General features: G+C 44.4%; 1 protein-coding gene across 1 annotated transcript in view; it reads left to right on the forward strand.

Annotated features, from left to right (window-relative positions):
• GABBR1 (gamma-aminobutyric acid type B receptor subunit 1) overlaps nucleotides 1-22535 on the forward strand; it is a 169916-nt gene that overhangs the window by 130173 nt on the left and 17208 nt on the right. Inside the window, exons 12-14 of the mRNA XM_033915912.1 lie at nucleotides 11685-11801; nucleotides 12475-12582; nucleotides 19887-19980. Of these exons, the coding sequence (XP_033771803.1) occupies nucleotides 11685-11801; nucleotides 12475-12582; nucleotides 19887-19980 (319 nt within the window). The remainder of the gene's footprint in view (nucleotides 1-11684; nucleotides 11802-12474; nucleotides 12583-19886; nucleotides 19981-22535) is intronic.

The following is a 22535-nucleotide window of genomic DNA, read 5'->3' on the forward strand; positions in this document are numbered from 1 at the left end:
AAACTCAATTATTCAATAGACTGGCAACCTAATGTATCTTATTACTTACTTATAATTTTTATCTCATTTTAAATTGTATCTTCCCACTGTAAGCTTTTAACTTTGCCGAAATTTAGATGATTTCAATTTTAAATATCTATTCGTACTGTATGTATAATGATTGATTGATGTTAACCACCTAGAACAGTGGTTCCCAACCCTGTCCTGGAGGACCACCAGAGAAAACCAAAAAAACTCTGTGGAGTGACGATGTTCCCAAATGGACTTTATTTGAAAGTATCAAAGTTCCAAAGGTACACTAAAATCATCCACATAAAATAATTCCATCCACATAAAAGTAAATCATCCACATAAGAGCCTTAAAGGACCTAGTCCGCTAGGGATACAGGACCCAACACGGTCCACGTTTCGACAAAAAGTCTTCTTCGGGGGTCCCTGGGGGTCCTATAAAGGTGTGTACGTGGGAAACAATTGTGTGGTGAACCGGAAGTGAGACACTGCTTGCATTTGCAATGGAAAGGGAGGACCACCAGGCCAATCGAGGTTTCAGGATCGCCCTAATGAATTTTAAATGGAGCAGATTTGCATATCTGGCACTTCCATTATATGCATATCTCTCTCGTGCATATTCATTAGGGCGATCCTGAAAACCCGATTGGCCTGGTGCTCCTCCAGGACAGGGTTGGGAACCACTGACCTAGAACTCTCGGGTATGGCAGTATATAAAAATAAACTATTATTATTATTATTATAAGGGAAACATAAGGAAGGGGAAGATAGAGATAGAAGACTGAAGAGGAACAGACAGGAGGAGAAGTAGAAAAAGACAAAAACAAGTGCTGAGAAAATTTTGGGGAAAAGTGGGAGACAGTAGGATGAAGCAGGGGAAAAATTTTAATGGTACCTACACTTGAGTACCATTTACTGAACCGGTGCCACGGCCCCGATTCTATAAATGATGTTTAGGGTAGGCAACACCGCTACGTGCCTAGATCGGTGGTGAATAGCTGAATTCGCAACGGAAATTATGGCTTTTTTTAACTGGCGTGATAATTGAAAATACCATTAAAAACTAATTACAGGCGTGGTTAGGGGCAGAGTGTAGGCATGGTATGAATTAGATTTCAGTCCTTAGGTGCTGGTGTTTTAGGCCAGGAAAACCCTGGCTTAATACATCAGTGTCTTATTTGATTGATATGCGGTAGATACCGTTTATAGAATCAGGCCATATGGGGCTCATAATCAAAACTTTAAAACGTCCAAAAACCAGGCTAAGTCGGGACGTGCAACTGCCGATAATCAAAACCAACTTTCTGGACATGCAGCAGCACTTCTAAGCTGCTGTGCGTCCAGAGATCAAAGGGGCGTGTTGGGAGGTGTGTTAATGGCGGGAATCAGGCGGGCTTCAACCTGGACATACTGCAGCCATAATCAAAATTTTCCTAGAGGGAACTTAGACGCCGGCAGTTAGACCTGTTTGAGTTGCGTCTAAGTTCCACAAAAAGTGGCCAAACTGACAAGAAGACCACTGGAGGATTTAAGGCATGCCCCCCCCCCCTTACTCCCCCAGTGGTCACAACCCCCTCCCACCACCCACTGAGCGCAAAAAAAAAAAGGCAAAATCCCATAGGCTTCCCATCAGCTGATTGTGGTAGAGGAATCCCCATTAGCTGAGCTGCCAGGAATCCCCAAAACCGGCTCAGCTGATTCCCTCTGCCGCGATCAGACAAGGCAGTTGGTGGGTACATCTACAAAACTTGCTTTTGCGCATTTTTCACGTAGACATTTTTATTTTTGAAAATGGGCAAAAAAGCTAGACGTCCTAAGAACCAAAACTTTTACCTAGCTCATTTTCAAAAATAAAAGTAAGATGTTTGGCAGCTCTGAAAATGGAAACTAAGAACCATAAAAAAAATACTTTGACCCTACATCATTCAGGTTGCTGGTACAGGCACTGACCCTATCCCTCCTTGACTACTGCAATATCATCTACCTGGGCATCCCACAAAAGACAATAAAAAAACTGAGATTAATACAAAACACCGCCGTCCGCCTAATTTTCGGACTAAGAAAAAACGACCACATCAGCCCCTACTATAAAAAGCTGCATTGGCTTCCAATAGAAGCGAGAATTCTTTTCAAATTTGCTTGCACCTGTTTCAAGCAAGCCTGGGGACTAGCACCATCATACCTACAAACCCACTTCAGCCTACACAACCCCACTAGAACGACCAGAAACAAAAACATCTTTGCTTACCCAAAGACTACAGGCTGTAGATACAAATCCTTCTTGGACAGAACCTTTAAGTTCCAAGCGAACAGACAGCAAATCTGGCTGAAAAACCACATAAACGAACCCAATACGACTTATAATGCATTCCGCAAATCGATCAAAACCGCCCTATTCGCAAAATTCATTGACTAAAACAGTCCCCTCCCCCACTAGGACTCCCCTCCCCAACAAACGCCTTTCTCTCTCTCAAGAAGCCCCTCTTTTTCAGATCTCCTCTACCCTTAGAACTCCAACTTATGGATGTCCTAAATCTCTCAGATACTCTTTGCCCATAGATCTCCAATTTAACACGTAAGTTTCCCATTTAGACTATCGTACTGCATTAAGACTCCTTGTACGGTATTATATTTAGACTTATTATATGTAGACTCACTGTATTATATACTACTAGTCGTTAAGCCCGTTACATTAACGGGTGCTAGAATTTATGTCTGTCTGTATTTTTCTTTCTGTCTCTTTCCTCCCTCCATTTCCCTGTGTAGCGCTGTCTCTGCTTTCTTCCTCAGTCTGCACTCTCAAGCTGTAACATTACTGCTTAGCTTTTTCTCCCTGCAAGCATCTCTGCTCTAGCCCCCTGTCCTTCTGTGACTGTCTGTGTGTCTCTCTCTACTTGTGCAGTTTGTTTGTTTTTTTCAATCTCTCTTTAGCTCCTGATCCCCTCTCACTGACCCTTGCCGACTGCATGTAATTCCGGTTAGGTTTCCATGGCAACCCTGCTCGCGGGTCTGTTCGGTAGGGCCGTTTTTTCGGGTCTGCCGGCGCCGGGTGGGGAAGAGTCCTGGCTCCTTTTTTGGTTTGGGCGCGTGCAGAGGGGCTCAACAGCGCACAACCACCTTTCCTTCCCTCCCTCCATCAGGTGCAGTGCAGCTCCACCAATGTTAAAAGCAGCCGCATCGAAATCAGAGGCCTGCCACTGCCCTAGCACGTTCCCCTCTGCCTTGGTCCCGCCCCTTCTCTGACATAAGGGACCGCGGCAGAGGGAACGTGTTACGGTGGCGGCAGGACTCCAATTTCAAAGCAGCTGCTTTTAACATAGGCGTAGCTGAACTGTACCTGATGGAGGAAGGGAAGGAACGGTGGGGCAAATTTCGTCAACGGCAGTCCTTGTGCGGTTCGAGAGAGGGGGGGGTGGAGTCGGCGACTTGCAGCTTCGCGTGCCTCCCATCCCCCCTTCCCTCCGGCTCCGCCGCCGATAGTCTCCACCTGCATTGCCCCTGGCGCAGCACTCACCGGCCCGTCGGGCGGGGAACGGAGGAACAGGTTCAGGGCTGCCAGGGGGGGAGGAGTGAGTCCGGCTGAGACTGGCAGGAAGAGGAAGGCGGAGCAGGTGAGCCGGCACCGAAAAAAACTTTAAAGAGCCAGCCAGACCGTGAGTGCGAGCTGTTGTAAGTTTGCATGTGCACTCTTGCCGGCCACGGACATACGGATCACGGAAGCACGCGGATTAGAGTGCGCATGCGCCGCCTACGGTTTTATTATATAGATTGTATTTAGACTGTATTATATGTTATTGTATTTAGACTCACTGTATTGTATTGTAAGTGGATCTATGATATCGTATTGTATTAAGATTTTTGCTATTCGCTGAATGTCCAGCCTTCTTATAATGTAAACCGCCTAGAAGTCGCCTGACTATGGCGGTATAGAAAAATAAAGTTATTATTATTATTATTATTATGAAAATGGACAATTTTCCTACTGGGTTTCTGGACATCTTGTACAAAATGTCCAACCTCAGATTTGGGCACATTATTGATTATGCCCCTCCACATGTACAGTATGTAAGGCCGTTCTGACTATATTGAAGGTGATCATATCTCCTTTCCTGGCTTGGCTGGCCATCCCAAAACATTCCCAGCGAATTTTGACATTCTTTGTCTTTCCTTCTGTCAAGGACTGTCGACACGCAAGGTACTTAGAACATAAGAATTGCCGCTGCTGGGTCAGACTAGTGGTCCATCATGCCAAGCAGTCTGCTCTCGCGGCGGCCTTAAGGCCAAAGACCAGTACCCTAACTGAGTCTAGCCTTACCTGCGTACGTTCTGGTTCAGCAGGAACTTGTCTAACTTTGTCTTGAATCCCTGAAGGTTGTTTTCCCCTATAACAGCCTCCGGAAGAGCGTTCCAGTTTTCCACCACTCTCTGGGTGAAGAAGAACTTCCTCACGTTTGTACGGAATCTTTCCCCTTTTAACTTTAGAGAGTGCCCTCTCGTTCTCTCTACCTTGGAGAGGATAAACAACCTGTCCTTATCTACTAAGCTTATTCCCTTCATTATCTTGAATGTTTCGATCACGTCCCCTCTCAGTCTCCTCTTTTCAAGGGAGAAGAGGCCCAGTTTCTCTAATCTCTCACTGTACAGATTATTTTCTTTTCAGGCAGCTGTTAGAGATAAAGAATTAAGCCAGTTAATAGGCCATGCAGTATTCTATAAACGTTTCAGAAAGCTCCCGATAATGTATCTATTTTATAAATTCTTATAAGAGATAGTCTGTATTGAACGATTTTGAATTATAATTCCTGAAAATGTTCCGGGTTCTTTAAGTTGTAAACCGCATAGAACTGGAAGGTAATGCGGTATAGAAATGACAGTGTAATGTAATATTTGTGTTCCTCTTTTTGTGCCCACCCCCGGTGCCATCTTTGTGAGAGGCACCAGCATCTCTCCTCCTATCTGCCCCCCCTGCGTACCTCTTTAAATGTTCATCAACATGAGGCAACATCTTCCACTTGGGCTGCTTGTGCCAGCGTCGGCTCCCTTCTGATGTCACATCCTGGCCAGGGGTCCAGGACGTGATGTCAGAAAGGAGCTGAGGGGGGGGGTGTGAGCAGCAGGTGGAAGGTGCTGCGTATGCCGGTGAACATTTCAAGAGGGCGCCCAAGTGGCAGAGGAGAGTGGAGGGGGTGCCCGGCGCGGTGATGCCTGGCGCCACCATCCTGTGCACCAACCTCCCTCGTTACACCACTGGGCCAATCTATTTTATTTGAAAGTGCCCAGCAGATGCTAAAAGGGAGATCAGTTCCCTGTTCAGTTCCATAAATAAGAAAGAATTATCACCAAGAATATCTCCTAGTTAATGGACTTGACCATATCTTTTGGGAATAAACTCCACTACTTAAATCATGTGTTGACAGAAAAAAACAACACTTTCTTATATTTATTTTACGTCTACTATCAGTTAGTTTCACTGAGGGTCCATTAGTACTCTTTGAAAGAGTACAGTACTCCCCCAATATTCGCAGGGGTTCCGTTCCAGGAACCCCCGTGAATCTTGAAGAACCACGAATATGGTTTTTCGTGGGGGAGATGTGGGGATAGGCAGCAACATAGCAGCGGCAGCCACTGCCCGGCCCGTCAGTAAGTCTTAAGAACGCTGAACAGAAAAGCATGCGATTCGGGCACCTCACAGGAGGTACGCGCTCCAACGAGGAATCTCGGACCAGCTGTGTGTGCACGAGGCAAGAAATCCAGTGGGGGAGACAGGAGAAAGCAGCCTGCGAGTGAAGGAAATCACGTGTCAAAGCAGCTCCTGATTGACTTTAGTGCAGGATGAGATGGTCGGAGCATACTGCGAGTGATTTCCTTCACTCACAGGTGCTCCGGCTGCTCTCTCCTGCCCGGTCATTCGCGGTCACAGCCTCTCGCGGTCCTGGTCATTCGCGGTTGGAAAATACCGCGAATCGCCGACCGCGAATGACCGGGGGAATACTGTACATACTAACTTGTTCCTTCTTACTACTTAGGAGTTTGTAAACATTCATCATATCCTCTTCTCCAAGTGGATGAGCCCTTTCTTCATAAAGGATCCAGCCTTGCCCTGGTCTATCTGTATTGCAACGGGACAAACAAAATTGCTTACAAATTAATCTGATTAACTCCTTTGACTGGATGACCAGAGAATTGGATCCAGAAGGACACATGCTACATGTACTTTTACTTGGATTTCAACAAAGCCTTTGATATGTTTTCTCATGGATAAGTTGAGCAGGCTAAAGTTAGGAGCCAAAATGGCAGACTGGATTAAAATCTGGTCAACTAACAGATATTAGATGACTAGTCTTTAAGCCCGTTACATTAACGGGTGCTAGTTCTTTTGATGTTGGGAAACAGTAGTCAGATAGGTGTTCCACTAAATCCCCACGTTTCTCCACCTGCTCAACTCTCCTGCCAATCTCACTCAATTCTTGGCAAATCTCTCTCAAAGCAGCCTGAACATCCATACGTACCTCTTTCATTTCAGATTTTAGGGCACGGAATCAGAAAATGAAATCCTTTTTAATGACCTCATCATCACTGAAAACACGGGGCAAATCATCGTCCTCTTCAGAGTCGGACTGCCTCGATGCCATTTTGTCAGGCCGCTCAATTTCTCTCCCAGCGTCCTCCGGTCACTTGCTTTTTCAGTAACGCATTGGAATTTCTCAAGATGGAACCTTAGTGAGCCGGGGGAGGAAGGCCGCCGCAGGCTCGGGAAGGCGACGGCAGGACTCCGCATTCGCTCGCCTGTGGTGATGTAGTAAGCGCGCATGCGCACTCTTGCTGGCACATCCCAACAGATCAGATCTCAGGGAACACGCGGTGAGAGTGCGCATGCGCCCTCAGCATTTTATTATTATAGATAGTGGTAAATAGAATCAACAAAGTGGGGAAGGAACCGTACACATCAACCTGCGATAAAGTAGAGTTTATTGGGTAAATCAGCTATTAAAATAGAAGACATATATAATGACCAATCTATCCTGCAGACCCTTGTAGACCCGATACTGTCCGTGTTTCGGCTTCGGTAAGGAAGCCTGATTCAGGGGGATAGAAATAGAGTCTACATACATAATGTTAAAAAATGAAAGTAATAATAAACAACAGAAATAATCTCGGAGAGAGCGAGACCAGAAGGCTTTGAGCATGCGCAAATGCTCAAAGCCTAGTTCAGCCCGGCGCAGGAAGGAGGATCTCTCTCGCACCGCACCGCCCAGCCCAACCCAACGAGGGAGGATCTTCAGGCACTGGCACTGGCACATCCTGTGCATTGGTGCTGGTGCCGGTGCCAGTGCCCAATCGGGTAAGATGTTTTGCGGTGCTGGGGGGGATGTAGGATCGCGGGGGAGGGGGGGTGATGCGAGCAGGGTGGGAAGGATGCCGGGGGATGCCGGATCAGATTGAAAAAAAAAAGTTGTAAAATGCGCTTACACGTATAACACGCATGGTTATGCACGGTTTGTAAAAATTGTGTATAACGCGCGCATTATATGCGTGAAAATACGGTATATGAGAAAAAGAAAGCATCAAAAGATGTAATTCAAAGCATACCCGATAGATGGCGCTCAAGCACTTCAAAATATGAAGGTAAGAGTGCTAGGAAAGAAAACCATACTTCCCCCCTCCATATTCGCGGTTTCATTAATCACGGTTTCGGTTATTCGTGGTTTTTCGTTCACAGGCTCTACCCCCAAATTTACATCACAGGAAATCGCTGCTCCCAGCATTGCACAGAGAAAATCGCTGCACTTTCTTCACAGGAATAGGTCAGGTGATTCGCGGTTTGGTGTCTTTTCTAGGTTTTTGTTAAACAGAAAAACCACAAATAACATACAAAAAGTTATTCGCGATTTTTCTCTATTCGCTGCCATGCTATTCCCCTATCACCGCGAATACGGAGGGGGAAGTGTATGGAAACTGATATTGGGGACACCTCCATCGTAAGTATAAAACATGACAAAGTCACAAAAGTGCAACATTCCATGGAAAAGCTGAACCGCACGGGTGCAGAGAAATAGAATCCATATGGGAGCGCTTCGGAGACTGGTACTGGGGTCAGTTCTGTTCTATGAAGAACATCGCTGAAGGTTTAGAAGGAAAAGTTTGCCTTTTTGTGGATGACAAAGATTTGCAACAGAGTGGAAACCCTAGAGCAGGGGTGCCCAATAGGTCGCTCGCGATCGACCGGTAGCTCGCCAAGGCAAAGTGAGTTGATCCCAGGACTCACTTTGCTTTGGCGATCTATCGAGCCGATCAATCTTCCTCTCCCCGACGTCAATTCTGCCGTCGAAGAGGAAGTTCAGGCCAGCCAATCGCTGCCTGGCTGGGCGGAACTTCCTCTCCGACGGCAGAATTGACGTCGGGGAGAGGAAGATTGATCGGCCAAAGCAGAGAGAGCATGGTGCGGCGTCGGCGTCGGGGCCTTTTATCCATTGGTGGTGTTTGGGTCCCGTTCCCCGATGGCAGCAGCAGTGGCAGTGGCTTGGTGAAGGGCAGGCAGAAAGAAAGAAATGGGGCAGGCAGGGGGACAGAAGGAAAGAAGAGAAACAGAAAAAAAGAAAGGGGGCATGAAGAGAGAAAGAAAGATAGGTCAGGGAGAGAGGAAGAAAAAGTTGGGGGAGGGAATGAGGTGTGGAGGAGAGGCAGCATACAGGCTGAAAGAAAGATTGGATGCACAGTCAGAAGAAGAAAGTGCAACCAGAGACTCATGAAATCACCAGACAAGGTAGGAAAAATGATTTTATTTTAAATTTAGTGATCAAAATGTGTCTGAATTTATATCTGCTGTCTATATTTTACAATATGGTCCCCTTTTACTAAACCACAATAGTGGTTTTTAGTGCAGGGAGCCTATGTGCGTCCAGAGCAGCGCTGGGCATTCAGCGCAGCTCCCTGCGCTAAAAACTGCTATTGTGGTTTAGTAAAAAGGGAGGGGGGGTATTTGTCTACTTTTGTATGGTTGTTACTGAGTGCATAGAGTCATCTGCTTTGACCTCTTTGAAAAAACCCCGGAATAGGAATGATAATTAACAATTCTATGCGTACAGTGTGCGTTGTGTTTTTTAAAAATTTTATTGTTGGTAGATCATTTTGACTTGGTCATTTTAAAAGTAGCTCGCAAGTCTAAAAAGTGTGGGCACCTCTGCCCTAGAGGAAGTGGACAATATGGGAAGAGATCTAGAAAAAGTAAAAGAATGCTTGAAGGTCTGGCACATGACTCACCTGAGGTGTGGAAATAAAAAAAGGATGTATGTGATAAAGACTTAAGATGCTGATAAGCACAGATCAAGAGAGGGTCCTTGGAGTGAAGATCTCAAGATGGTGAATCAATGTGACAAGGTAGTAGCCAAAACCAGAAAGATGGATTACCAGACGTCCGGATTTCCCAGCTTTAGGAGGTCATATCTTGCTAAGGACATTAAAAGTTTTTTGGGTTGTTTTTTTTTTAATTCTTTATTGATTTTTAATCAAAAACAGCGTCATACAAAGATATTCCACATATTACACTATTATCTATACAGGTAACATAAATATCATTCAATAATTTCATTTTCCTGCATATAATAATATCATAATATATCCTAAAATACAATATAAATAAAGAATAAAGTTACCCAAATATCACTATCAATATTTATTCCCCTCCCTCCAAGCCCCCAACCCCCCTTGGATGTGTAAAGATAAATAAACCAAAGAAAAGAAGAGATATGATGAAAATACATTATTATGTTTTTACAAATTTAGTCAATGGGCTCCAAATTTTATTAAATACCTCACTAAAACCCCTACATTCTGCGTTAATTCATTCGTATCTGTATGTAGTACACACATTCACCCACCATTAAAAGTTTTGAAGTGTCACACCTTAAATCTCAGGAGGGACACTGGTGTGCCACGGCACACAGTTTGCGATACACTGTCCTAGAGGAAAGGAGGGACAATGGATACAGACATTTAAATACTTGAAAGGCATTTACAGTGCTCCCACGGTCATTCGCGGTCGGTGATTTGCGGTCCAGTCAATCGCAGTATTTGCCGACCGCGAATGACTGGGCAGGAGAGAGCAGCCGGAGAGGCAGAAGAGAGCAGCCGGAGTGCCGGCGAGTGAAGGAAATCACTCGCGGGATGCTCCGACCGCCTCTTCCTGCACTAAAGTCGGGCCTCACCAATCAAGACTGCGTGTCAAATTTGGCTGTATCTGTGTTAAAGTTTTATTTGGATTGACTCCAACCTACCTCTCTTCCCACTTTGAATTTTTTAATTCAAATAAGAATACACGAAAAACTTACTGGTTTATGTTTCCATTGGTAAAAGCATGTCATTATAAGAGATTCTTAGGAAAAACTTTTGCATTTCAGACTAGTGCAATGAATTTGTTGGTTGTTTTTTTTGCTAAGACAGTGATGCTGTCATTTAAAAGAAATGGTTAGTTTACTGACTGCATTTTCACAAATAAACTATACTAAACCAAGAGAGTAGAGAATAAAGTTTTTGGCAATTGGCAGATGTGACTCAAAACTTGAGTGAATTTGGATTTTTACTTTATAGAAAAAGTTCAACGAAGAATAAGAATGACCAAGATGATAAAGGGGCTGGAATTCTTCTCATATGAGGAAAGACTAATACGATTAGGGCTCTTCAGCTTGGAAAAGAGATGGCTGAGGGGAGATATGATTGAAGTCTACAAAATCCTGAGTGGAGTAGAAAGGGTACAGGTGGATCGATTTTTCACTCCGTCAAAAATTACAAAGACTAGGGGACACTCGATGAAGTTGCAGGGAAATACTTTTAAAACCAATAAGAGGAAATATTTTTTCCACTCAGAATAGTGACGCTCTGGAAAGCATTGCCAGAGGTTGTGGTAGAAGCGGATAGCGTAGCTCAGGGATCTCAAAGTCCCTCCTTGAGGGCCGCAATCCAGTCGGGTTTTCAAGATTTCCCCAATGAATATGCATTGAAAGCAGTGCATGTACATAGATCTCATGCATATTCATTAGGGAAATCCTGAAAACCCGAACGGATTGCGGCCCTCAAGGAGGGACTTTGAGACCCCTGGCGTAGCTGGTTTTAAGAAAGGTTTGGACAATTTCCTGGAGGAAAAGTCCATAGTCTGTTATTGAGAAAGACATGGGGGAAGTCACTGCTTGCCTTGGATCAGTAGCATGGAATGTTGCTACTCCTTGGGTTTTGGCCAGGTACTAGTGACCTGGATTGGCACTGTGAAAACAGCTTGATGGACTTTTGGTCTGACCCAGTAAGGCTATTCTTATGTAATTCATGTTGGAGTAGGCTTATTCCCCAAGCTCAATCTTATTATTTATTTAGAAAAATTCTTAAAATATATCTGTTTGATAAATATGTGACTTAATTGCCATTTTGTATTTCCTGAGAAATTTTGATATGCTTATGTAAGTAATTCACTGTTTGTGCAGTTCCTTCTTGCTGTAAACCACCTTGAACTAATGGTTTGGCGGTATATAAGAATAAAATTATTATTATTATTACTATTATTATTATCTTGGACAATTCTTTATCTTAGGTGTCTCTAGGCTTCCAAACTTTGGACACACCCTATCTCTGTATGGCAACTCTTATGCTCTAAATATACTAATGAGTACCTTTTTTCTTTCATCCAGGCTCGGCTCTGGCTGCTCGGACTTGGCTTCAGCCTAGCCTATGGCAGTATGTTTACTAAGATCTGGTGGGTGCATACTGTCTTCACTAAAAAGGAAGATAAGAAAGAAAGGAGAAAGGTAAGACCAGCAAACAGACTCAGGCAGACAGGTAAGATACATAGACACAAAGTTATGGACAGATACGGTATGTCCAGGCCAATATACACAGACAGATACATGATATATACATATAAATTTTTTCATATGTTATAATATTTTTCATTTAAGAGGTGTGGACAATTTCCTGGAGGAAAAGTCCATAGTCTGTTATTGAGGAGGGCATGGGGAAGCCCTGGATCGGTAGCATGGAATGTTGCTACTTCATGGGTTTTGGCCAGGTATTAGGGACCTGGATTGGCCACCGGTGAGAACGGGATACTGGGCTTGGTCTGAACCAGTAAGACTATTCTTTTGTTCTTATAAATCTTCATCGTATAAAATTTTCTAAAAATAATTGCAAATAATTTTATTAGGAATTTGTTGTACAAAGAGGTCAAGGCTAGAGGTAGAGTTAGGACTTGTTGTGATAATGTTGAGGTAGCAATTAAGCCAGGGATCACTCCAACAAACATTGTTGGAATACAAGCACGATGAGAGATCGCTTCAACAGTATTGTGTACAGATGGGGCTCAGTGATACAATATTGGGGTTCAGGGATTGCCATGACAAAGCTGAGATATAGGTAGGGGTCTCAAGTATAATGTTAACTCTCTTTCTTTTTGTTCTATTTCTCTCTACCCCATTCCCTCAGACGCTGGAGCCCTGGAAGTTGTATGCCACAGTCAGTCTCCTGCTTGGGTTGGACATCGTTACTCTGGCTATCTGGCAAATAGTGGATCCATTGCATAGGTCGATTGAGGTCAGAGGAGCAAAGAATCTACATGTTAAAAGTAGTAGACAACAACAGAATAATACCAGCTAGCCCTTTCAATCTCACCAGTTATTTTTGTCCACACGGCCGGGGCTGGCAAACAGGGCAGCTGCCCTGGGGGCCCCCATGAACCAGCATGCTTCCCATTCTCTTCGTGTCAGTCCGATATCACCCTCACCTTCTGTCTCGCTGAAAAATCTGACGGCCTCGGCAGCAATCCAGAAACATTGCCTGTGATTCCCCTTCCTGCTTTCCGTCTGCCGCAGTCCACCTGGGTGGTAACAGGAAGTTGCGTCATTGGGAACCGACAAAGCAGGGAGGAGAGCTGCGGGCAATGTTTTTGAATCGTTACCTAGGCTGGCGGATTTTTCTGTGAGAGAGAAGGTGAGGGCGACATCCGACTGGCGCGGAGAGAAGAGGGAGAACATGCTGAGTCGAGGAAACCCTCTGGACTAACTTTATTTTTTGAAGTGATTTGGGGGAGGGGCTGGAGCCCAAATTAGTGGATGGGCACCAAAGTTTCTCCTGGCCCGAGCGCAATGGGGATTCCCCAAGCTCTGCCAACTGGAGACATCTTCCTTCAATCCGGCAACCAGAAATCTCCAGGCATTGCAGCTAATGGCAATATCCTCAAGCCGCCACTGCTTTCGTGCATGCATGAAAGCCAAGCAGGGATGGGGATGAGGGGAGGGCAGCAGCAACAGCTCTGCAATATTGCCGCCAGCTGCAGAACTTGGAAAGTTCTGGTCACTGGACCTGAGGAAGGGGGGAGGTGGCCGTCAGTTGGTGAGGCTTGGGGATCCCCACCAGCTACAGCAAGGGAGATGTTCATTTTGAGGGGGCCTAAGCCCAAAGTGGGAGGTCCAGCCCCCCCTCTCATGGTTATGCCACTGAATGTGTTCAAAATAAACTAAAGTTCTTGCCGAGTTTAACTTTTGGCAGCTTTGATATTCATATTTCTACTTCTTTGTGATCCATTGTTCTATATTTGGTGCAGGTCTGTCTGTGTGTTTTGTGTTTGAAGAAGTCATTTAAAGGTGGATGGAGAAATTGGGAAATGGGCAGGTAGAAGAGGGGCCCTCTCCTTAATTTTTGCCCTGGGCCCCGGCATATCTAAAACTGGCTCGGCACACAGCAAAGATATAGCCCCTACCGCCACATATAGAAATTTGGGGGTCAATATTCAAAACAGTTGTTCAAACATCTAAATGTTCAGTTACAAAATGGGGGGATCAGTGCTAGGGGAAAGTAACCTTGAAAAAGACTTGGGTGTGCTGGTAGATACAACAATGAAATCAACGGCACAATGTGCAGCAGCCTCAAAGAAAGCGAACAGAACGTTGGGTATTATTAAGAGGGGAATTATGACCAGGACAAAGGAAGTCATCATGCCGCTGTATCGCGCGATGGTGCACCCACATCTGGAGTACTGTGTCCAATTTTGGTCACCGTACCTCAAGAAGGACATGGCAATGCTTGAGAGAGTTCAGAGGAGAGCGACGAAAATGGTAAAAGGGATGGAGAACCTTTCTTACGCAGACAGGTTGGAAAGGCTGGGGCTCTTCTCCCTGGAAAAGCGGAGACTCAGAGGAGACATGATAGAGACTTTCAAGATCATGAAAGGTATAGAGAAGGTAGAAAGGGACAGATTCTTCAGCCTATTGGGAACCACAAGAACAAGGGGGCACTTGGAGAAATTGAAAGGGGACAGGTTTAGAACCAATGCCAGGAAATTCTTTTTCACTCAGAGGGTGGTAGACACCTGGAACGCGCTTCCAGAGGTTGTAATAGGACAAAGTACCCTACCGGGCTTCAAGGAAGGATTGGATAATTTCCTGAAGGACACGGGGGTTGAGGGATACAGATAGAGGTAGAGATAAGGCTAAGGGGATTAAAAGGACTTAGACGCCAGTCACCTTACAGGTCATGGACCTGATGGGCTGCCACGGGAGCGGATTGCTGGGCGCGATGGACCTCTGGTCTGACCCAGCAGAGGCAACTTCTTATGTTCTTATGTCACTAATTCCCACTTTACTAAACCATGATAGCGTTTAGCAGAGGCCGGCGCACTGAATGATCTGTGCTGCTCCCAATGCTCCTAGGAACTCTACGAGTGTCAGGAGCAGCGCAGAGCATTCAGCATGCCGGCCTGCGCTAAAAAATGCTTTCGCGGTTTTGTAAAAAGGGGGTGGGGTAAATAATGTAAGAGTATCAATCCATAATTATCAACGAGGCTTCAAATAAGAGGAAAAAGCCTCAATGAGTCAAGACTATTTCCAAGTCTATTCAGTGGCTCTCGTCCTATAATAGGCAATAAAAAAACACTTATTGAAGATAAATTATTTTATAGCAAAACAAATGGGTCCTTTTATTAAGGTGCACTAAGTGATTTAGCGCGCACTAAATAGTAAGGCATTTATTATATTCTATGGGCGCCTTTGCATTTAGCGTGCATTAAATTGGTTAGCGCACCTTAATAAAATGACCCCAAAATGTTATAGAAATTGTTAGAATATAATGTTATCACTTAGCTAAACTAAACTAAACCTTAAGTTTGTATACCGCATCATCTCCATAAAGATAGAGCTCGGCACGGTTTACAGGTAAATTCAATAAATGAGGGAAGGACATAATAAGAATTTAGAGGTTATGAAGAGGATAGCTAGCTTTACATTTTAAACAGATAGCTTTAGGTTTTCAGATGCTTTCGGAATAATTGGAATGAGCCTAGGTTCCGCACCGGGGCAGGGAGGTTATTCCAAATCTCAGTGAATTTGAAGAAAAAGGATTTCCCTAATTTCCCTGCATACATGACGCCTTTTAATGAGAATGAGAAAAGAGGAAGAGAGAGAAAAAAAAGAGAGAGAGGAAGAGAGAGAGAAATAAGAGAGAGAGAGGAAGGGAAACTAAACTAAACCTTAAGTTTGTATACCGCATTATCTCCATAAAGATAGAGCTCGGCACGGTTTACAGGTAAATTCAATAAATGAGGGAAGGACATAATAAGAATTTAGAGGTTATGAAGAGGATAGCTAGCTTTACATTTGAAATAGATAGCTTTACGTTTTGGAGAAAAGCCAGGTTTTCAGATGCTTTCGGAATAATTGGAATGAGCCTAGGTTCCGCAGCGGGGCAGGGAGGTTGTTCCAAATCTCAGTGAATTTGAAGAAAAGGGATTTCCCTTATTTACCTGCATACATGACGCCTTTTAACGAGGGGAAAGATAGTTTGAGTTTGTGGGCGGATCTGGTAGTGTCAGGTCTCGAAGAATTCCAGGATAGTGGAATTAGGGGAGGAAGAATGCCATGTAGGATCTTGAATGTTAGGCAGGTACATTTAAAGTGAATCCTAGAAATCACCAGAAGCCAGTGAAGTTTTGACAGAAGCGGGGAAACATGGTCAAATTTGCTTTTTGCGAAGATCAACCTAGCCGCAGTGTTCTGGATCCGCTGACGTCTTTGAAGATTTTTAATGGTTAGACTTAGATAGATGGAATTACAATCCAGTCTGGAAAGAATGATTGATTGTACAAGGACTTAGACTTTTATCGAACTTGAAACTTGAAAAATCATCTCTCATATATTACCTCAATCAGTGTCCATATCCTGTCTAATGGAGGCCAGGCAACATCAGATACTCAAGGATATTGCATAGGTTCAGCATACAACCACCACTACCATTCCAGTCCCTGGATGTGACTGAAACATCCTTTTTTATTTGCCTTGGACATTTCTTCCCGTTCCATTATCACTGAAAGACATTCTAATTTTGGGCCTGCACTAGTCCTACCCAAAACATGCCTCCAACACCACCCCCCACCCTTGCTGTTTGGATGAACTGCAGTGTAAAAATGTCCAAATTCTACCTTTTGAAAATCGCAGTTTGGACATTTTCAGCATAGGCCTTTTTTTGGGTCATTTTTAAAAGTCCATCTTTGAAAATGAGCACGCAAGTTACTTATCCTCTCCTTTACAAATCCACGCTAACGTTTTTAGCACTGGCCGCCACAGGAACAGCTTTGTAAAGGAGTCAGTATTGCTGTGGAACGAAAGCTTTATACAGCTAATCATACATCTACAGAGTATTTTAAGAATAATCTCTGTGGAAACCTGGTGGGGTGCATAGAAGGCTACGCTTCAAGGAGTAATCATTAGAGCAAAAAATGCCAAAGAGCGGAAAAGCACACTAGAGATGGAAAGAGAGATTTAAAAACTTGAAGATGAGTATCTAGCAGAAAGTGTAAACAAAAGTTTTATAGTCAAATATATTTTATTGAGCAAACACAACCGCCACAATACAAAGGTACCAAATACAAATCAGCTCAACATTTTAGAAAGTAACTCCCCCTCCCACCCCCAAACAAACCCAACCAACCCCCCCCCCCCCCGGGTCCTCCTTCCAAATACACAGTACCAAGAAAACAGCAAAGAAACAGGTGTGCCATTCTGTACAAAATGAATCACAAAACAAAATCAACAAATGAGCACCCGGCTACGAGCCAGAGGAGTCAAGGTAGTCCAAAAAGGCTCCCAAGTGCGCTGAAAGATTCGGCCTGGGAGAGAAGAAAGATACTTCACATCCCTCCTTTCCCACATCAGGAGAGCAATCATACGGCAACGCCAGAGGGAATAGTCCGGAGCTTCAGCCTCAAGCCATTTCAGCAAAACACATTTCAGGGCAATCAGGACAGTCCACTTGAGGAGAGTGGCAGCACCCTTCGTGCGAGGGGAAGTAATGCGGAACAGTTCCAAATAACAGCAAAAGTGAACGGCGAATGGTAATATTCCAGATGCCCTCCACAAAAAAAAAAAACCCCAAAGTTTTATTAAATTGTGTTGTAATAAATATAATTATAATGTGCCGACGAGTAGAGAGGCTAGTGCAAGGGTATCAAATGTCGGTATTCGAGGGCCGCAATCCAGTCGGGCTTTCAGGATTTCCCCAATGAATATGCATGAGATCTGTTAGCGTACAATCAAAGCAGTGCATGCAAATAGATCTCATGCATATTCATTGGGGAAATCCTGAAAACCCGACCGGATTGCGGCCCTTGACGACCAACATTGGACACCCCTAGGCTAGTGGCTCATTTGTAAATATTTTAAAATCCAAGAACAGAATAGGTAGTCTTCTTTAGCAGGTATTGCTCAGCAGTTTTCAGAAGCTCTATCGCAATCTGTTCTCTTCAGAAATAACATTTTCTGACTCAGACTTTTCTAATTTTGTAGGCAATTTAAATCAGCTAGTAATTAGTCTGGAACAGTGTATGCTCCTGGATGGTTAGCTGACAATAAAAGAAATGTGAATGGTTATCAAGTCACTCCCCACTGGAAAGGTTCTAAGGAAAGATGGATTCATGTCTGAGTTCTGTTATGCCCTCCTGGATATATGATTCCACAACTTCTACATCTTTTTCAAACCTTTCTGCAGACTGGGCTTGCACCTGGCTTCTTTATGGAGTCCAGGACTGTTGTACTTCCAAAGCCAGGGAAAGATTATCCCACGGTAGAGAACAATAGGCCTAGGGCATCTCTCCTGCCGCGGGTCGCGGCAGTTCGGGTAGAGGAGTGATGGCATCGCGGTAGGGGAGATGAGGCATCTCTCCTGCCGCGATCATTGCTGTAGGGGGTAGACAGGTTGCTGGGGCCGCTGAGCCGATCGCAGCAGCCACCATCAGCTCAGCGGCCCCTTTTTCGGCACTTAGACCTGGTTTGACTTTGTCTAAGTCAAAAAAGGTCTAAGTGCCGACTAGGCAACCTGCCTAAGGTTTTGGTTATACCTGCTGCACGCCTAGGTCTAGGTCGGCCCACCGCCCGCCTTTTCCCCTCCTCTAAACCCGCCTCTTTTCTCTCTGTGCGTTTAGTGGCAGGGGAAAGGCCTAAGCTGGTTTTAGATACGTCTAAAACCCGCTTTGGTTATGGGTACTTGGACGATCAGGCTTTTTGATCGTCCAAGTAGCTATTTAGGACACTTTTTAGACGTTTGTTTGTTTTTTGATTATGAACCCCATACTGCAGGGGTGTCCAATGTCGGTCCTCGAGGGCCGCAATCCAGTCGGGTTTTCAGGATTTCCCCAATGAATATGCATGAGATCTATTTGCATGCACTGCTTTCATTGTACGCTAATAGATCTCATGCATATTCATTGGGGAAATCCTGAAAACCCGACTGGATTGCGGCCCTCGAGGACCGACATTGGACACCCCTGCCATACTGTATAAAAGAGTCATGGACTTGATATGCCACCTTTCTGTGGTATGGCCAAAGTGCAGAAACTTTATGCCCATGTAACAAAGTGTAGAAGTTCTGAACAAGAGAGTGCCTGTGGGAATTCCGGGAGATGGTGTGCACGGGAGGATTCTTAAGTTTAGGTTTGAACAAGAGCAGCAGTGGAGAGCTGAATTCAGAGCTGCATCCAGTGGTTTTGTTCCAGCACTAGCCAACGCAAGAGAGGTTAACTTTATTTTTACTGTGTGCACACAGAGGGTTAATTGTTTTGTTGTTTTTTTTCAATCCTTACTTGAATAATTTTTTATGTTTAATTTTGTTTTCTATAATAAACTGTTAGTTTATATGTTACTAAAAGTATGGATCTCTTTCCTTACTGGTGTTTTTGCTGGAGACTACACGTACCCTGAAGTTTCCTGAAACCTCTGTAGCAATAAGGTAGAAATGAGCCCAGTCAGGGATTTTAACACCACTGTGACACATTTTCTATTTCTGGGCGTTAAGACAGGGCTGCGCAGAAACTAAGGGGTGTTACACCCAAAAGGAGGAACGGAGGGAAATCTAATACCACCATAGAAATAAAATCACTCCATGGAAAATAACACACACCAATGCCAGAGAAAGTAATTTTAGCAGGCAGGAGTTACACTCTGCGAACTGATAGTCTGAAGCAGTGGCGTTCAGCCACGAAACGATCGTCGGCCTGGCTTCTTTCTAACTAGTGTTTTTTGGCTCTAGTTATTTTTTTACTATATCCTTGTTCCCACCTGTTAGTAATTAGTTTATATGCGATGTTTTTTTGCCGATGATGCTTGGGTGGAAGAGCGTGGGTACACCTCTCCGTTAGTCTGAAACTTTAAACCCTGCACTAACCTAATCCTTGGACCTGTCTCTCTAATTCATGGCTAAGGTATGCACATTTTTTCCCATAAAAAGTTTACCTCTTTAGTAACTGGACAAACATGTCTCTCTGTGACTAATTATAATACATCTTTATTTACCTAAACTTTGGGACTACGGGATTGAATTGATGTTTTCTTTTTTTTTTTGTTTGTTTGTTTCAGGAATTTACCAAAGAGGAGCCCAAGGGAGACCTAGATGTGTTAATCCTGCCTCAGCTGGAGCATTGCAGCTCCAGCAAAATGAACACTTGGCTGGGTGAGAATAAGGAGACGGGGAGCAAGGGAGATGGAGTGAGAGGCTGAGAGCATCCATTAGGGGGAGCTAGAAAGACAGTAGAAAAGAGGAGAGATAGGGAAAGCCAGGATGAGACATGAAGCAGCAAGAAAGAAGGAAATATATGAAAGATGGAGCGGAGAAAGAAAGATAAAATTTGCATATCAAATTATGAAGTTATAAATTTGATTGAGGTGGGTTTTATTGAATACCTTTTTTAGTTGCATGATATGTTTTGTTTATGCAGATTTTATGATGTTTTAAATTTGTTGTTTTGTATGTGGTGTTTTTTAGCTTTTTGTCATACAGATTTTGTATTTTTTGTGATTTTGTCTTATTTTGTTTTTTGATTATGTATGTAATTTTGGAACCCGCTTAGAATTGTTGGATTTGCGGGATATAAATTTTTAAAATAAATAAATAAAAGGGATAGGACAAAGTTTTTTTTAAGAACATAAGAAGCTGCCTCCGCTGAGTCAGACCAGAGGTCCATCCTGCCCAGCGGTCCACTCTCGTGGCGGCCCATCAGGCCTAATTGCCTGAACAGTGTCCCTGACTAATTTTGTAACTGCCTCTAATCCTATCCCTATTACCTACCTCTACTACTATCTGTACCCCTCAATCCCTTTGTCCTCCAGGTACCTGTCCAGACCCTCTTTGAAGCCCTGTAGCGTGCTACTGCTTATCACATCCTCCGGTAGCGCATTCCATGTATCCACCACCCTCTGAGTGAAAAAGAACTTCCTGGCGTTTGTTCTAAACCTTTCCCCTTTCAATTTCTCTGAGTGCCCCCTTGTACTTGTGGTTCCTTGTAATTTGAAAAATCTGTCCCTGTCTACTCTTTCTATGCCCTTCATGGTCTTGAAGGTTTCTATCATGTCTCCTCTAAGTCTTCGCTTTTCCAGGGAGAAAAGCCCCAGCTTCTTCAGTCTGTCAGTATATGAGAGGTCTTCCATACCCTTTATTAGCTTAGTTGCTCTTTTCTGGACTCTCTCAAGTACCGCCATGTCCTTCTTGAGGTACGGCGACCAGTACTGGACACAGTACTCCAGGTGCGGGCGCACCATTGCACGATACAGTGGCAGGATGACTTCCTTCGTCCTGGTCGTGATACCCTTCTTAATGATGCCCAACATTCTGTTTGCCTTCCTTGAGGCTGTGGCGCACTGCGCCGACGCCTTCAATGATGTGTCTACCATCACTCCCAGGTCTCTTTCAAGGTTACTCACCCCTAGCGGTGATCCCCCCATTTTGTAAGTGAACATCGGGTTCTTTTTCCCTATATGCATGACCTTGCATTTCCCTATATTGAAGCTCATTTGCCACTTTTTGGCCCACTCTTCCAGCGCTGTCAGATCTTTTTGGAGATTTTTGCAGTCCTCCTTGCTTTCAACCCTGCTGTATAATTTGGTGTCATCCGCAAATTTAATAACCTCACATTTTGTTCCTGCTTCCAGGTCGTTAATAAATATATTGAACAGGAGCAGTCCCAGCACCGACCCCTGCGGAACTCCGCTCGTGACCCATTGCCAGTCTGAGTAATGGCCCTTTATTCCAACCCTCTGTTTCCTGTCCGCCAGCCAGTTTTTGATCCATCGGTGGACCTCCCCTTGCACCCCGTGGTTCCATAGCTTCCTTAGCAGTCTTTCATGTGGTACCTTGTCGAAAGCTTTTTGGAAGTCAAGGTAAATGATGTCTATAGATTCCCCTTTATCCACCTGGCTGTTTACCCCCTCAAAGAAGTATAATAAGTTAGTGAGGCATGACCTGCCCTTGCAGAAGCCATGCTGGCTCGGCTTTAGCTGCCCAGTGTTTTCGATGTGTTCCCAGATGCAGTCTTTAATCAGCGCTTCCATCATCTTTCCCGGGACCGAGGTCAAGCTCACTGGCCTGTAGTTTCCTGGGTCTCCCCTTGAGCCTTTCTTGAAGATGGGTGTGACATTTGCTATTTTCCAGTCTTCCGGAATCTCTCCAGTTTTTAAGGATAGGTTGCATATTTGTCTAAGTGGCTCAGCTATTTCGTTCCTTAGTTCCTTGAGTACCCTTGGGTGAATGCCGTCCGGACCTGGCGATTTGTCGCTCTTTAGCCTGTCTATCTGCCTGAGGAGATCCACTTTGCTTACCTCTAGTTGGACCAGATTTTCATCCTGATCTCCTTTTACGATCTCCTCGGGTTCCGGAATGTTGGTTGTGTCCTCCCTCGTGAAGACTGAAGTGAAGAACTCATTTAGCCTGTCAGCTATCTCCTTTTCCTCTTTTACCACTCCCTTTCTGTCTCCATCATCCAAGGGTCCCACTTCCTCCCTTGCTGGTTGCTTCCCCTTGACGTACCTGAAGAATGATTTGAAGTTTGTTGCTTCCCCCACCAGTCTCTCTTCATATTCTCTTTTTGCTTTCCTAACCACTCAGTGACACTCCTTTTGGTGTTTTTTGTGCTCCTTTTGGTTGTCCTCTGATTTGTCCTTTTTCCATTTTTTGAATGATGCCTTCTTGTCACTTATCGCCCTTTTCACTGCATTTGTTATCCACACTGGGTT

The sequence above is a fragment of the Geotrypetes seraphini genome, chromosome 12 (genome assembly GCF_902459505.1).
Source record: "Geotrypetes seraphini chromosome 12, aGeoSer1.1, whole genome shotgun sequence".
NCBI classification, from domain to species: Eukaryota; Metazoa; Chordata; class Amphibia; order Gymnophiona; family Dermophiidae; genus Geotrypetes; species Geotrypetes seraphini.